Source organism: Mus caroli, unplaced genomic scaffold, assembly GCF_978045245.1.
Source record: "Mus caroli unplaced genomic scaffold, Mus_caroli_1 scaffold_9, whole genome shotgun sequence".
In the NCBI taxonomy this organism is placed as follows: Eukaryota; Metazoa; Chordata; class Mammalia; order Rodentia; family Muridae; genus Mus; species Mus caroli.
In genome coordinates this window covers 122,368,750-122,382,224 of record NW_028227264.1, presented here as the reverse complement: position 1 = coordinate 122,382,224, position 13,475 = coordinate 122,368,750, and the positions used below count along the sequence as shown (strand labels likewise).

The window sequence follows — 13,475 nt, the reverse complement described above, 5'->3', positions numbered from 1 at the left end:
TGAAGACCCAAGTGACTGCAGGATGGAAAACTAGTGTGCGTGAACCCGTAGCCCTGACAGTCCTGGATCCACCTGCCTGTGCCTCTGGTATGCTGAGATTAAAGGTGTGGGCCACTCTCTCTCTCCCAGCAAAACGTCTTTAGAGAAAATGGGAAAAGTTCCAGAGGTGGGTAATGGTGGTTACACAAATAGGTGAATATATTTAATGCCACTGAGCAGTACACCTAAAATGCTTAAGATTTGACTACAATTTTAGCACAATTAAAAATGGCAGTTTTAAACTGTTACACAGAGCCTAATAAGAAAGGACATGAATATAAAGGAACTAAGGCTGGAAAGAAACGCCCAGGTGTGTCCACGATTTGGAACCGTCACTAGGGGCTTGGGGCTAACCCATGAGCACACGTCCTGTTCTCACTCTCCCTGAGGAAATATTACCTCAGGTTCCTCTACTAGGAGGAGTGGAGTAGGGCGAGGAAAAGCACCAATGACTGGCCTTGGGACAAATGCCCACGTGGTCCAGTCTTGGCAGTGACTCTCAGGTTCTCAGCTCCATCCTGCCATAACTCCATGCTCAAAACAATCCCATCGAGTGGGAGAAAGAACTCTCCAACTCCCCATTCACAAGTGAATAAACACAAAATTCACGGAGCCTTCTACGTGGGAGAGTGGCTGCCCTGAGGGGATCAATCGTCAACATGTATTAAGGATTGAGAAGTATTTTTATTTTATGTGTATGAGTCTGTCTGTCTGTCTGTCTGTCTGTCTGTCTCTCTGTGTGTGTATTCAGTGTCCAGAGAGGCAGGAATAAGGCATCAGCTGTGCTGGAGTTGAAGTTCGGGATAGTGGTGAGCCACCATGTGGCTGCTGTAAAGGAAGTCTGCGTCCTCTGCAAGAGTAGTGAATGATCTTAACCACCGGGCTATCTCTCCAGCCCCATATTAAAGATTTCGAATTAATGACTGGATCAAAAACTTTCCACTAGAACAGCAGGAGATCAGATACCTCCAGCCAGCTTCCTTCTGCCATTTGGCAGCTACAAAAACCGAACCTAACAGAATGAGTAAGTGTGTCAACATTGCCTAGCTAGTGAGTCATGGATGGCCTGAGCCACCTTGCCGCAGAGCACGTACATTTATCCCTGGTCCTCTCTGGTAAAGCCCTACTTTGGTTCTTTGGTTCTTTGGGAAAGGCCTCATTCCGTGCTTCCTTTGGCTGAAAAAAAAAATGTTAAAACCCCCAGAAAAGCTGGTTCTTCCAGCTTTTCCCTAATTCAACCACAGGGGTCCCCAGCTTCTGTCCATTGGATGGGTATTAGTTATCTGCACCTGACTCTTTCAGCTGCTTGGTGGGCCTCTCGGAGGGCAGCCATCCTGGGCTCCCATTTGTAAGCACACCATAGCATCAGTAATAGTGTCAGGCCTTGGAGCCTCCCCTGAGCTGGATCCTCATCTGGGCCTGTCACTGGACCTCCTTTCCCTCAGGCTCGTCTCCATTTCCGTCCCTGCAGTTCCCCTAAACAGGAACAATTCTGGGTCAGAGTCCCTGACTGTGGGATGGCCACCCTTTCCCTAGAAGCTGAGGAGGAGGGCAACCTCATATGAAGACCAGCAGTCTCAACTAACCTGTCCCCCACCCCCCTTAGATCTCTCAGACACTGAGCCACCAACCAGGCAGCATACACTAGCTGATACGAGGCTCCCAACACATATACAGCAGAGGACTGCCGGGTCTGGGTTCAGTGAGAGAAGAGGCACCTAACTGTAGAGAGGACCCAGGGTATGGGGAGGAGTGGGGAGGTCTGGTGAGGTGGGGGTGGGGACTTCCTCTTGGAGACAGGGGAAGAGGTATGGGATGGGGAACAGTTGGGGGCTGATCCGGAGGGGCGTTATTGGCTGGACTGTAAATGAATATTAAATGATGATGATGATGGTGGTGGTGATGATGATGATGATTCACCAAAAAGAAAGAAAAAAGAAAAACCACCCCAGGTCGTTGATCTCCCTGACTCTAGAATCATCTCAATACTTCCGTCTCGGAGCCTAAATGAAACAAGACACTGTCTTCTAGGCTAAGATGGAACTCCTAGATCTTTTCAATTTTGGTGTATTTTTTATATAAAAATGTACTAAAGATTAGCAGAACAAATAGCCACATCTGGGTCATCTCATTTTATGTGCCCCGATTTTCCCACAGGGCACTTCTCCTCGGGACTGACCGATCTGCTGATCCACAGGGTTGGTGACCCCCACCCTCCACCACTCCCTGTCTAAGGGCGACTGTATTTCTTTCTGAGGGGAAGTCTGCTTTGTTCTCCATACTGTGGAGAGAGGGGATGTACCCTGGGGCTTGTCGGTAGGAGGGCATTCAGTCTGCCAGGCCACCCCATAGGCTGCAAGAGCCTTCAGCCAACCAAAACAAATATTAACTTGGAAGAACATTAGGAACAGGCTCCAACCGGCCAAGTATAATGGACAGGGAAGGGGAAGACAGGGTCACAGCATGGCTGGGCTCTGAGCCAATGGCTAGAGATTCTTCTACTCTTTATAAGAGGGTTTCAGGCCATTTCCTCCACAAAAAAAATCGGCCTCTTTGAAACCACCAGAGGTTATATATATCGGCTCCTAAAACAAACCTGTTTATAGTGCCAGTGTTGTGTCTACTTTGTTCAAAAAAAAAAAAAACTCCAAAAAACGAACACCAGTTCACCCAACACATGTCACCTCCAGTGTGGTATGTGTGATACCCTAGTGACCCATTACGTCACTGAATCTGCAGACTAGCTTGTTCTGCACCCATTCATTCAAACCGGGACAAAGCTCCAGCGGTCCTGGAACTCACTACGTAGGCCAGGTTGGCCTTGAACTCACAGAGCTCCTTCCACCTCTGCCTTCACCTCCACCTCCCAAGTGCGGGGATGAAAGACATACACCATTACCAGCCACAAGCCCCAGCGTCTGAAAGTGTGGGGCTAGCGCGTATGGACACCAGAGACGGCAGGAACGGTGCTTACAGAGTTCTCCTTTAACTGCAGGCCTTCCCCGTTGGGAAGCGATGACCTTCTCTTGGAGTTTCTGTTCGGGGTGGAAGTAATGGTTCCGGCTTTCTTCTTCACTGTGAGCACCTCGCAGCTGGCTTGGTCCTCATTGTGTGTGCTCTTCCCAGCATTAATAACCCTGGAGAAGAAGCCAGAAAAAGCCAATCAGACGGTGGTTTCTGGGAAGCTGGCTGTGCAGTCTCTATCTCAAGGGTCAGCCAAGAAGACTCCATAGCTGCCGTCTGGAGTCAACTACGTGACGTGACACAGAGGGCCCATGTGCATTCCCTACTGCATGGCCTGGATAAGCAGAGATGTGGGAAGTGGAATTGCATTAGCGCCCTCTGACACACTTGCCACAGGAGGTATTCTGGTCTCTACTCACCTCTGCAGGTGTCTGTCAGATGTGACAACCTGATGGGCCCCCTCTCTAGTCAAGATGCACGAAGCAACCACTCCCTCAGATTAAGCGGGAGCCTGAACCGTTTGGTAATTACAACACAGACAGCCAGGGTAGCTTGGGGAATTCTGGTCCATTTCCCCAAGTGATAAAGAGCAGTCACTATTCATCTTATCAAGGAACCCGGAGGCAATTTCCACCACATGGTAAAGCCCGAGAGAGACGAGAACCATACTTCACTATGTCTGCCTCTCATTTACACACAAGCTAGGGACTGGATCAAAGGGGTGTGTGCTGTCAGATTACTTTTAGCTCTGTCTCTTGTAGAAGAATGGTCCCTGCTCTCTGCACTTTGACTTGGACATCGAAGACATTCCATATAGTACCGCAGCATGCGGGCAAGGCTCTGGTCTACTGGCTAATGTCAGAAGAATCAGATTGTTTCATGAAAACACACTCCACCATCCATGTGCCTTTGCCTAAGTCCAAGAATAGAGATCCCCTATCTCTACACACACACGCACACAGAGGCACACATACACACACATTTTCACACTTTGCTTTATTATTTCCAGTCTCTAAGTACTTTTAAAAAATGCAATCATTATAAGATATCATTCCCTGTGCCCTCTTTTGAGCCATGCCCACCCTTGGACATGAGCTACCATCCCTTGCTTACCTGTATGTCTCTCACACAACACTAATCTTACTGTGCAGATATGTTTTTCTTAATAACCTATAGTTTTGCCTCACAAAAAGTTCATTTCCATCCATCGTGTAAACAGAAATGGATACCGTTGTCATAACAAGATTTTTATCTTTTCCTTGATTGATAAGTATCATTTGATTTGAAGAAAAAAGAGCACTTTGGGGGGGGGGGTAGTGAGAGGGCGCAATGGGTAAACCATCTGCACCCATGCCTGGCAATCCAGGTTTGAAAAAGAAAACAATGTTGCCATTCGAGATGGGCCACACCAGTCGCTGGCCGTATGCTCCATCATCAAACTGCTTCATTGTTCTTACTGGTGCTGCGACAATATCCATTTCAGTTACTTTTAAAAGCAAAAATCTGCTTTTTAAATTATATATATATAATTTAAAAAATTTAACTCAAAGTTTGCTTATAATCCTTCCAAATCACGTCCTAGGTGATGATAAGGAGTTGAACATTCCTGGTGGCCTCTCTGAGTCAAGTGGGTATTGCGGTTTCTAACACCTGGTGTGGAGAGACTGGGAGAGAGAGGGTGTCTTATTCTCACTCCCTCTCCTGTAAGGAAGAGACAGTTTAGGACGCACATGGTGAGGTTACCTACAGGGGGATGCTTAGTGCCAAACAGCCAGTCAGGACTCGGCTACTGACTCAGTGCCACATTCAAGGGCACAGCTGGGATAAAGGTGGGATCTATTCCAATCCCTACCTCGGCTCCTTCCCTCAGCACCATGGGGACATCAGACAGTCAAACTGGACAGAAACACATAGTAGGCCTGTTATAGTCTAGCGCTGAGAGGAAGGATAACTTCCTCCCTGCTTCTCTCAGCACAGAAGAGTCTGAGAAAGACCCCACGGAAAAAACGGAGCACAGACAGCTCAGATTTGCCCAACTGAGAGACATTCATGTTTGGTCCCAGTTATCTTCCTGGGTAGGACTGCATCTGAGGCTCAGGACAGACAGGCTCACTAGGTGTATGCTTCTGATGTTTGAACTTGGAGAACCACGCCAGGAGGGCAGGAGAACGAGGTAGAAAATAGCTTGTGTCCTTGGTCACCGGTAATGACCTGCCAACAATGTGTGTTATTTACTGAGATGCAATGCTATGCCGCCATGATTTCCCAAACAAGTAACTTTCCTAGACAAGGCTGAACCAGAGGTCCAGCTGGCCGGATGGCTCACGATGACAAGTCCCTCATAGCACCCACTGTGGAAGGTCTCAGTTACCCTTCCCAGAAGTTGGTAGGCACTCTACCATGAGCACCTAGCCTCCTGGAGTCACCTTTTGTTGCTTTGCTTTAAATTAACAACAACAGCAAAGGCAAAGATCAAAAGCAAAAGCAAAGATCTTCAGTAGCTCACTGCAGTGCTGACTCCTCAGCCGCTGCTGGCTCCCAGGAGTCTATAAAACTACTATAACTACTTAGATCATGAAATTGAAATCACCGTCCCCTTAAAAGGCAGCCTCCTGTCTCCTTTTATGGGTGCTAAACTCTGAAGCTGACCTGGTTTTGCCAAAAGGTCACCAAAACTTTGTGGCATGCACGAGGAATCCAGAACCCTGATGGCTACAGCGATACAAGCTTGCACGGTTAAATACAGCGGAGCTGGGAGCAGGTGTGAGCCCGGGATCTCACCCTGGCCCTGGCTCTCAGGCTCTTAATTCCCTCTTGTGCATCTATTCCTGGTGGCTCGGCACAGGGTTCAGAGGACAGTACTGCACCGAGGTGTCAGAGCTGGAGAACTGTGAAAGAATAATTACTGGTGACCTTCCCTTGCCATTTCGTGTTCAGTGGGCTCGTGAGCAACCCAGTGAAATGCTAAGATGTCAGAAATGTCAATCTGGTGGGAAGATTACAATACTGTCCTGGTCAGACATTTCAGTATTACCTCATTGATAAAGGGCTGACTGCCCCCCACTCACCAAGCAAAACAAAACAAAGCAAAGCAAAGCAAAGCAAAACAAAAAACAAACCCAAAACAACCAACACTCCTCAAAACCAAGGACAACACCATAAACCCTTTTCTTTCTTTAAAAGATTTAAAAATGCATTATTTTATTTTGTGTATGAGTGATTTGCTTACATGCATGTTACGTATATCAGGTGCACTTAGAGGCCAGAAGTGGGCATCAGATCCCAGGGAACTAGAGTTGTAGATGGCTGTGATCTACCATGTGTGCCTGGAGCTGAACATGGGACTTCTGAAAGAGCAACAAGTGCTAGAAGCTGCTGAGCCTTCGCTCCAGCCTCCCCCACCTCAGCGCTCCCCCCCACCTCCGTCTCTGGCTTTGCTGGGGACTGATTGCAGGGCCACCTGCTTTCCCTCCTATGGAGCTCCATCTCCAGCTCTGCATCTTATGGTTCCCAACACCTCACCTTCAATATTTCCCACTAGTATAGTAGAAAAACTTGATTCTTTTCAATTCACGTTGGTCCTAAACATTTAAACATTTCGATGCCTACCAACTTAAACACTATATATTTTCTTCTTCAAAGGCAAATGCATACCTGTCAAGTGGAAAGCGAGCCAGACTCCACTAAAACAGCAGGCAGTTCTCAACCATTTTCATGCTGTGACCCTTTAATACAATTTCTCATGTCGTGGTCACCCTACCCCTCCAGCCATAAAATTATTTTTTGTGGCTACTTCATAACTGTAATTTTGCTACTGTTATGAGTCATAATGTAAATATCGGATATGCAATGTATCCTATAGGTGACTGCCAAAGGGGTCACGACCGACAGGTTGAGAACACTGCAAGGCTAAAAGTGACTGTAGAAAAATCTTGGTTCTCCAAGCTGAGGGACAGCTTGTATTGGCTGCAAGCACAAGACCATATGCACAGCTAATCTGCCTTTGGCTTCTGCCCCCCAATAAAGCCAGCACCTGAGGTCGGAAAGCCACGTTCTTTGTCTGCACAACAGCTTACTTTGGACATTTGAAAATATAAGACACTGGTGGCTCATAAATTATCATAATTTTGGTGATATTTTCCAATCTCTTACAGAGAAGACAAACACTTTCTGTGAGACTAACCTGGATAGGCTCTGTGATGGTTTATATATATGCTCAGCCCAGGGTGTGGCACTATTAGAAGGTGTGGCCTTGTTGGAGTGGGTGTGGCCCTGTTGAAGTAGGTGTGGCCCTGTTGGAGTGGGTGTGGCCTCGTTGGAGTGGGTGTGACCTCATTGGAGTAGGTGTGGCCTTGTGGACCTGATCCTAGCTGCCTGGAAGTCAGTATTCTGCTAGCAGCCTTCAGCTGAAGATGTAGAACTCTTAGCTCCTCCTGCACCATGCCTGCCTGGATGCCACCTTGATGAGAATGGCCTGAACCTCTGAACCTGTAACCCAGCCCCAATTAAATGTTGTCCTTATAAGTGTTGCCTTGGTCATGGTGTCTGTTCACAGCAGGAAAACCCTTACTAGACAGGTTCTCTCCAAAGAACAGTGTTCAGAGCAGGAACACTTTTGAAGGAATGCAGAAGTCAGACACTGCTTCAGCTGCTCACGTTCCGGGGAGGGGAATGGTGTTTTTATTGATCCATCTGTGAGCCAGAGAGCCGTCAGTACTTCACCTGGAGTAATCAACTCCTTGCATGTTCTGGTCAGCTCTGTGAGGTGACTATTGTTGCTGTCAGAGGCCAGTGTAGTGGAGGAGTGGCAGCATGCATGTGAGCCACTGCCACATACCTCAAGTCCTCAGTGGCATCTCATGAATTAAATTCGGGGTTGCCAAGATATATGTTGAACAGGGGATTTTATTCACCTAAATAACTGGGTAATTTTAAAGTTAGAATTTTCAAATTTGGAAAGGGAGAAAAGAAAAAGAGAAGGAGAATTGCCAGCTCTTCAATACAGATACTTTGTAACCACTATTTTTTGGGTTTTTTTTGTTTTGTTGGTTTTTTTTTTTTTTAACATAGAACAACAACTAACAGCTGCGGAGTTTGACTTTGCTTTTAAAGGAAGTGTAAAGCCCTGGGTGGTTTAAACTAAAAGTTTTACATCAAAAGGTAACACTTCTCGGCAGGCAGTAATTGCACTGGTTAAGGAGGAGGTCTTTGCATAGGACGTCAGGTGAATCCAGGTATATTGCTGACTCATATATAACTGAGAGGCGGATTGAAAACTGCTGTCCAGGGGGAATGAATCATTTATGGGAGATCAAATATAGCTATTACGAACATTCTCTTCTCTAGGTAACCTCTACCATCCATGCTTTATGAGGCTCTCTGAGGTAGGGACAGACCCCCCCACTCCCCCACAGGCTACAACAGGAGGATTTGATCCTTAATTTTGAGCTCCCGGGGAGATAATATACTCTTGTCCCTGGGTGCTCGAAAGCTTGCTCTGAGCAGAAACTTGATTAAGCCTTTGATAACAGCCCTCAGCCAAACCAGGGGATGGCCAGCGGGATGGAACACCCTCTAGGACTGACACTATCCTCTAATAGTTACCCTAGAGCAGGGGAAGGAACGGGAGCCCACTCCATCACTTTAATCAACAATAATCACACATCACCAGAGGGAAAATATGGAGGTATCCAAGAAAGCTTCCATGATGGCAGACTTCTGCATTTTTGAAAGTTAAGAACCACGTTGGAAGGGACAGCATGGTGAAGGCAGGATACATCTGCTCTGGTAGAGACGTCTTTCAACAAGCCACCTCATACCTTCCAGCCCCAGACAATGGCTGTGGCCAATGAGTGGGTACGGACAACCATGAGTCTCAGTCAACATCCATCCTATGAATGAGCTATAATAATAATAATAATAATAATAATAATAATAATAATAATAATAATAAAAACTTAGCCACAAGGTGGAGTTTTTAAAAAAGTAGTTGGTGGTCTATATTTAAAAATTGGAATATTTACATTAAAAATGTTCATATTTCCCTTGAAATGAATACATCTGCCTGCACACAGTTATACACTCTGCAAAAACAGCCAACTCTAAGAAGAGGTTGTGCCCAAGAGACTGGATAAGTCTGTGTTAGTTTATTACAGACCTTCCTGTGTTGACCTTTGTCAATTAAATTGACAGCCTGGTCCCATGGGTATTTGAATATGCAATCCTGACACTGTAGCCCTGAGACTATATGAATATCAGAAAAGGCTTAGACATGAACACAGTGATTGAAATAATTGCAAATATTTACTGCAGGGCTAGGGTGATAGCTCAATTGATATTGCCTTTGCCTTACATGTACAAGACCAGGAATTTTATCCCCGAAGCCCACATACAAATAGCTGGGAATAGCCACAAGTGGTGCACACCTTTAATCTCAGGAGACGCAGGCAGAGCTCTATGAGTTCAAGGCCAGTCAGGCTAGCCTAGTTGACAAACTGAAGGCCAGTGAGAGGCCTCATCTCTAAAAGTAACGTGATGGTGTCTGAGAAATGACACCCAAGGCTGTCCTTGGTCCTCTACATACGTGTAGACACAAGTCTGAGCGTCGTGGTGCTTAGGCCTGCAATCCTAGCCCTTGGGAAGCCAAACAGGATTGTAAACTGTAAACCAGCCTAGGGACATAGGTAGAAATTGTCAGAGGAGGAACAAACCTAACTGGGGTGTCTTAGTCAGGGTTTCTATTCCTGCACAAACATCATGACCAAGAAGCAAGTTGGGGAGGAAAGGGTTTATTCGGCTTACACTTCCATGCTGATGTTCATCACCAAGGAAGTCAGGACTGGAACTCAAGCAGGTCAGGGAGCAGGAACTGATACAGAGGCCATGGATGTTCTTTACTGGCTTGCTCAGCCTGCTCTCTTATAGAACCCAAGACTACCAGCCCACGGATGGTCCCACCCACAAGGGGCCTTTCCCCCTTGATCACTAATTGAGAAAATGCCTTACAGTTGGATCTCATGGAGGCATTTCCTCAACTGAAGCTCCTTTCTCTGTGATAACTCCAGCTGTGTCAAGTTGACACAAAAATAGCCAGTACATGGGGTAAGCGGGAGATGGACACGGAGCCATCAAGGAGCAAAGATGTGTTATCTCAGCTATAACAAAACACCACAACCCAAAGAAACAGCAATGTATTTCTCACCACTGGGTGCAGGCAAGTTAGGAGACGACACACCCTTGGTCTATCAAGGACTTTCTTCCTGGTTCATAGGTGACAGTATTCTTGCTATAGCCTTACATGGCAGAAGGGACAGAGAAAAAGGAAGAACTCTTTAACCCCATTTTATCTGATTGTTAATCCCCTTCATGGAAGCTCCACTTAACACACACACACACACACACACACACACACACACACACACACACACACACACCATACACCATAAATCTACAGAACCTTTTTAGAACGCATTGCAATTTTTCTCATACCGATACCAGAGTTGAGGTGTCTGTCCTAAAAGTTCCGAAACCACAGAGGAGAGTCACTGTTAAAAGAGCTGCAGAAACAGCCGCGGATGGTGTGACTTATGGATTCGGTCTTACTAATAAAGAGGGAACAGAGGCTTATGGAGAAGTTCAGGAAGGTGTCCCCAGGCAGAGCAGCAGTCTGAGTAAACAGAGTGTGAGGTGAAGCTTCTGATAGGTAGCCTGGAGATGAGCTAACTAGAGGTGTAACGATAGGCTTGGGGACGACAGAACTAGAACCTACAATTCTCCAGGAACTCTACAGGGTCCCACGGCAGGGAATGAAGACTTCTTAAACAAAGGCTTGGTGTGCTAACAGTGGCTCTGGGAAAGCAATGCTACAAGCCTTGAAGCAGATGAGGGAGGACGCAATGGAGGCAAAGCTCTGGGCAAGGGGCTTGGAAGTCATGCTCCAAGCACTGGCTCTGGGTGGGTGGCCGGAAAGAGGTGGTGGTCCGAGGAGGCATGTGAACCAAGGAATCCTGGAAGGTCAGGCAGACATGGATCACAGGAAAAGGAACATGGAGAACGGCTCCTCGGTTTTAAAATGATAAATAGATAGTTTGCTTTTGGTGGCTGTGTTAAAATACACACCAACTAAACTGACCAAAAAAACAACTTGGGGATGATTTTAATTTATGCTTCCAGGTCACACAGTCCATCACTGAGTGAAGCCAGGGCAGGAAGGGAAGCAGGAGCAGAGGCAGGTACCATGAAGGGGGGCTGGTTACTGGCTTGCTCTCAGACATGCAGCCGGCTACTTTCTTATATAGTCCAGGCCTAACTGCAGTCAAGAAAATGTGCCCCAGACATGCCCACAGACCAATCTGATAGAGGCCAGTCTTCAGTTGGGGGTTCCTCTTCCCCGGTGTGTCTACCTGACAGCCAAGAGCAGTCATCATGATAGGGCACTCAGATCAGGAAGGGAAAGAGGAAGGTGAATTGAGGCTTAGGGGTGCAAAGTTCTGCAAGACGAAATAATGAAAGTACCTTTATGCCAAGCAACAAAAAGTTCTACAGAAATGACAGAGCAGTGTCAGCCAAGTGCAACTTAGCAAGCGCTTGGCCAGCTACTACTGCATGGGGTCCAGCTAGGGATCAGGTTTTGTGTGGTTTATGACGTAAGGATGGCTTTTTTATTTTTTACTTTTTTTTTTAAAATTTTTTAATAGTAAAGAGAAAAAAATCAGGACAGGTTCAAAGCACACGGAATTCCAATTTCGTGTGCATAGAGAGTGTTTTGTTGGAATGCAGCCACACTGTTCACTGACCCTCTGTCTGTGGCAGGCTTTCGATTACCACAGGTGACTTGCTGTTAAAACAGACTCTGTCTCCCAAAAGACCAAGGTACTTACTACAGGGTGTTTTGGGGAAAGTGTGAACTGAACTGAACTGTCGAGTCTCAGTCTCAGTCTCCTCTGAAATTATCTTTGGTAGAACAGAAACAGCCAAAACACCAACAATGTCACAAACCACACCAAACCACAGGCAAGGAGAAGGTGGATGTCGTAGGTTTGGGTGGTGCTTACCATGCACCCTGATTTTCTGGTAACAGGAGAGGGGAACTTTGTGACACGGATTTTGGAGACACCTTTGGTTTCTATCATGTTCATCAGTATAACTAAATGGCTAGGACCTAAAAGAACCCCCACTGAAGCCCAGAAGACACAACGTTGTGTGTAGACCTAACACACAGACTTAGATCAGTACTTTCTTCTTTACGCTGGTTGTTTTAAAGATAAACTTTAACACGGCAAAATAAATATTACTCAGTTGTCTTAGGTGGTTCCTTTCAATTATCGTCATGACAAGTTATTAATATCATCAATATCTAACATCTATATTTAAAGGGGGAAAGTTTTGTGCTTTATCAATTGTTAGGGCAACTCTAGGGGCGGAGAGGACACAGGCCCTATCCAAAAGGATCAGAGGTTTCCAAGTTAAAAAGCAAAAAAGTTCCTTTTTGGAAATTAAGTACAATGTTACTCATAGAGAGCTGTTAGTTTCCTTTGGGAATTTAAAAAAAAAGGCTATGTAATATATGTTTATACAGAACTCCTTCTGCCAGAGAAATGATTAAAAAAAAACAGTTTGAACCTTGAAACTAATAAAATATAAAACCAAAAGATAGAGACACTGTAATCTCAGCAGACGAGTCACACATACTATTCTAGTTTGCTTTGCTGTTACTGGGATAAAACAGACCAAAAGCAACCTGGGGGCACAGAGGCTTTGTTTCTGGTTACCTTACTGAAATTTTCTTTAGGGAAGCCAATGCAAGAGTTCAAGGAAGACTCTGACGGCAGGAATTGAAGCAGAGATGGCTGATGAACACAGCTTACTGACTTCTATCCTTTTTTCCATAGCGCAGGCCCATCTGGCTAGGAGTAGCACCACCCACAGTGGACTGGGTTCTCCTTTGTCAATTAGCAATAAACCACATGCCCCATAGACATGTCTACAGGCCAGCCCTAATGGAGGCAGTTCTTCAGCTGAGATTCTGTTTTCCCAGGCACATCTAGGTTTGTATTGAATGACAAGAACAAACACACCCCTCTCTACCCCTCCAGCTCCCACATTATGGGATTAAATTGAGGATTAGCCACATGTTTGGCAGCTGCTCTATCTGTGAGCTACATCCCAAGCTGAAAAATATGTAATTCTTTCTGAAAAGAAAATTATTTTGAACATTATCATGCGAAGTATTAGGTTTCATTTTGGCATTTTGGCATGGGTATATATTTGTTATTCTGAAGTTTATCTTGATATTACAATAGTCACTACAGTGTTTGGCTTGCTTAGTTTTGTTTTTTTTTCCTCTTTTTTAAAAAAAAATACATGCTAGGGTTTGTACCTAGGGTATGAAACATGGCAGGACAAATGTGAGACCACTGAACCTCATACAATCCCAGCTATGATAACATGTTCAAGTGGTTCTAAAAATTGTT

General features: G+C 45.7%; 1 protein-coding gene across 1 annotated transcript in view; it reads right to left on the bottom strand.

The window, feature by feature from the left end:
* The window catches only part of Ppm1h (protein phosphatase, Mg2+/Mn2+ dependent 1H), a 273,399-nt gene that overhangs the window by 151,870 nt on the left and 108,054 nt on the right, over window positions 1-13,475 (bottom strand). Inside the window, exon 2 of the mRNA XM_021174330.3 lies at window positions 3,014-3,176. Within this exon, the coding sequence (XP_021029989.1) occupies window positions 3,014-3,176 (163 nt within the window). The remainder of the gene's footprint in view (window positions 1-3,013; window positions 3,177-13,475) is intronic.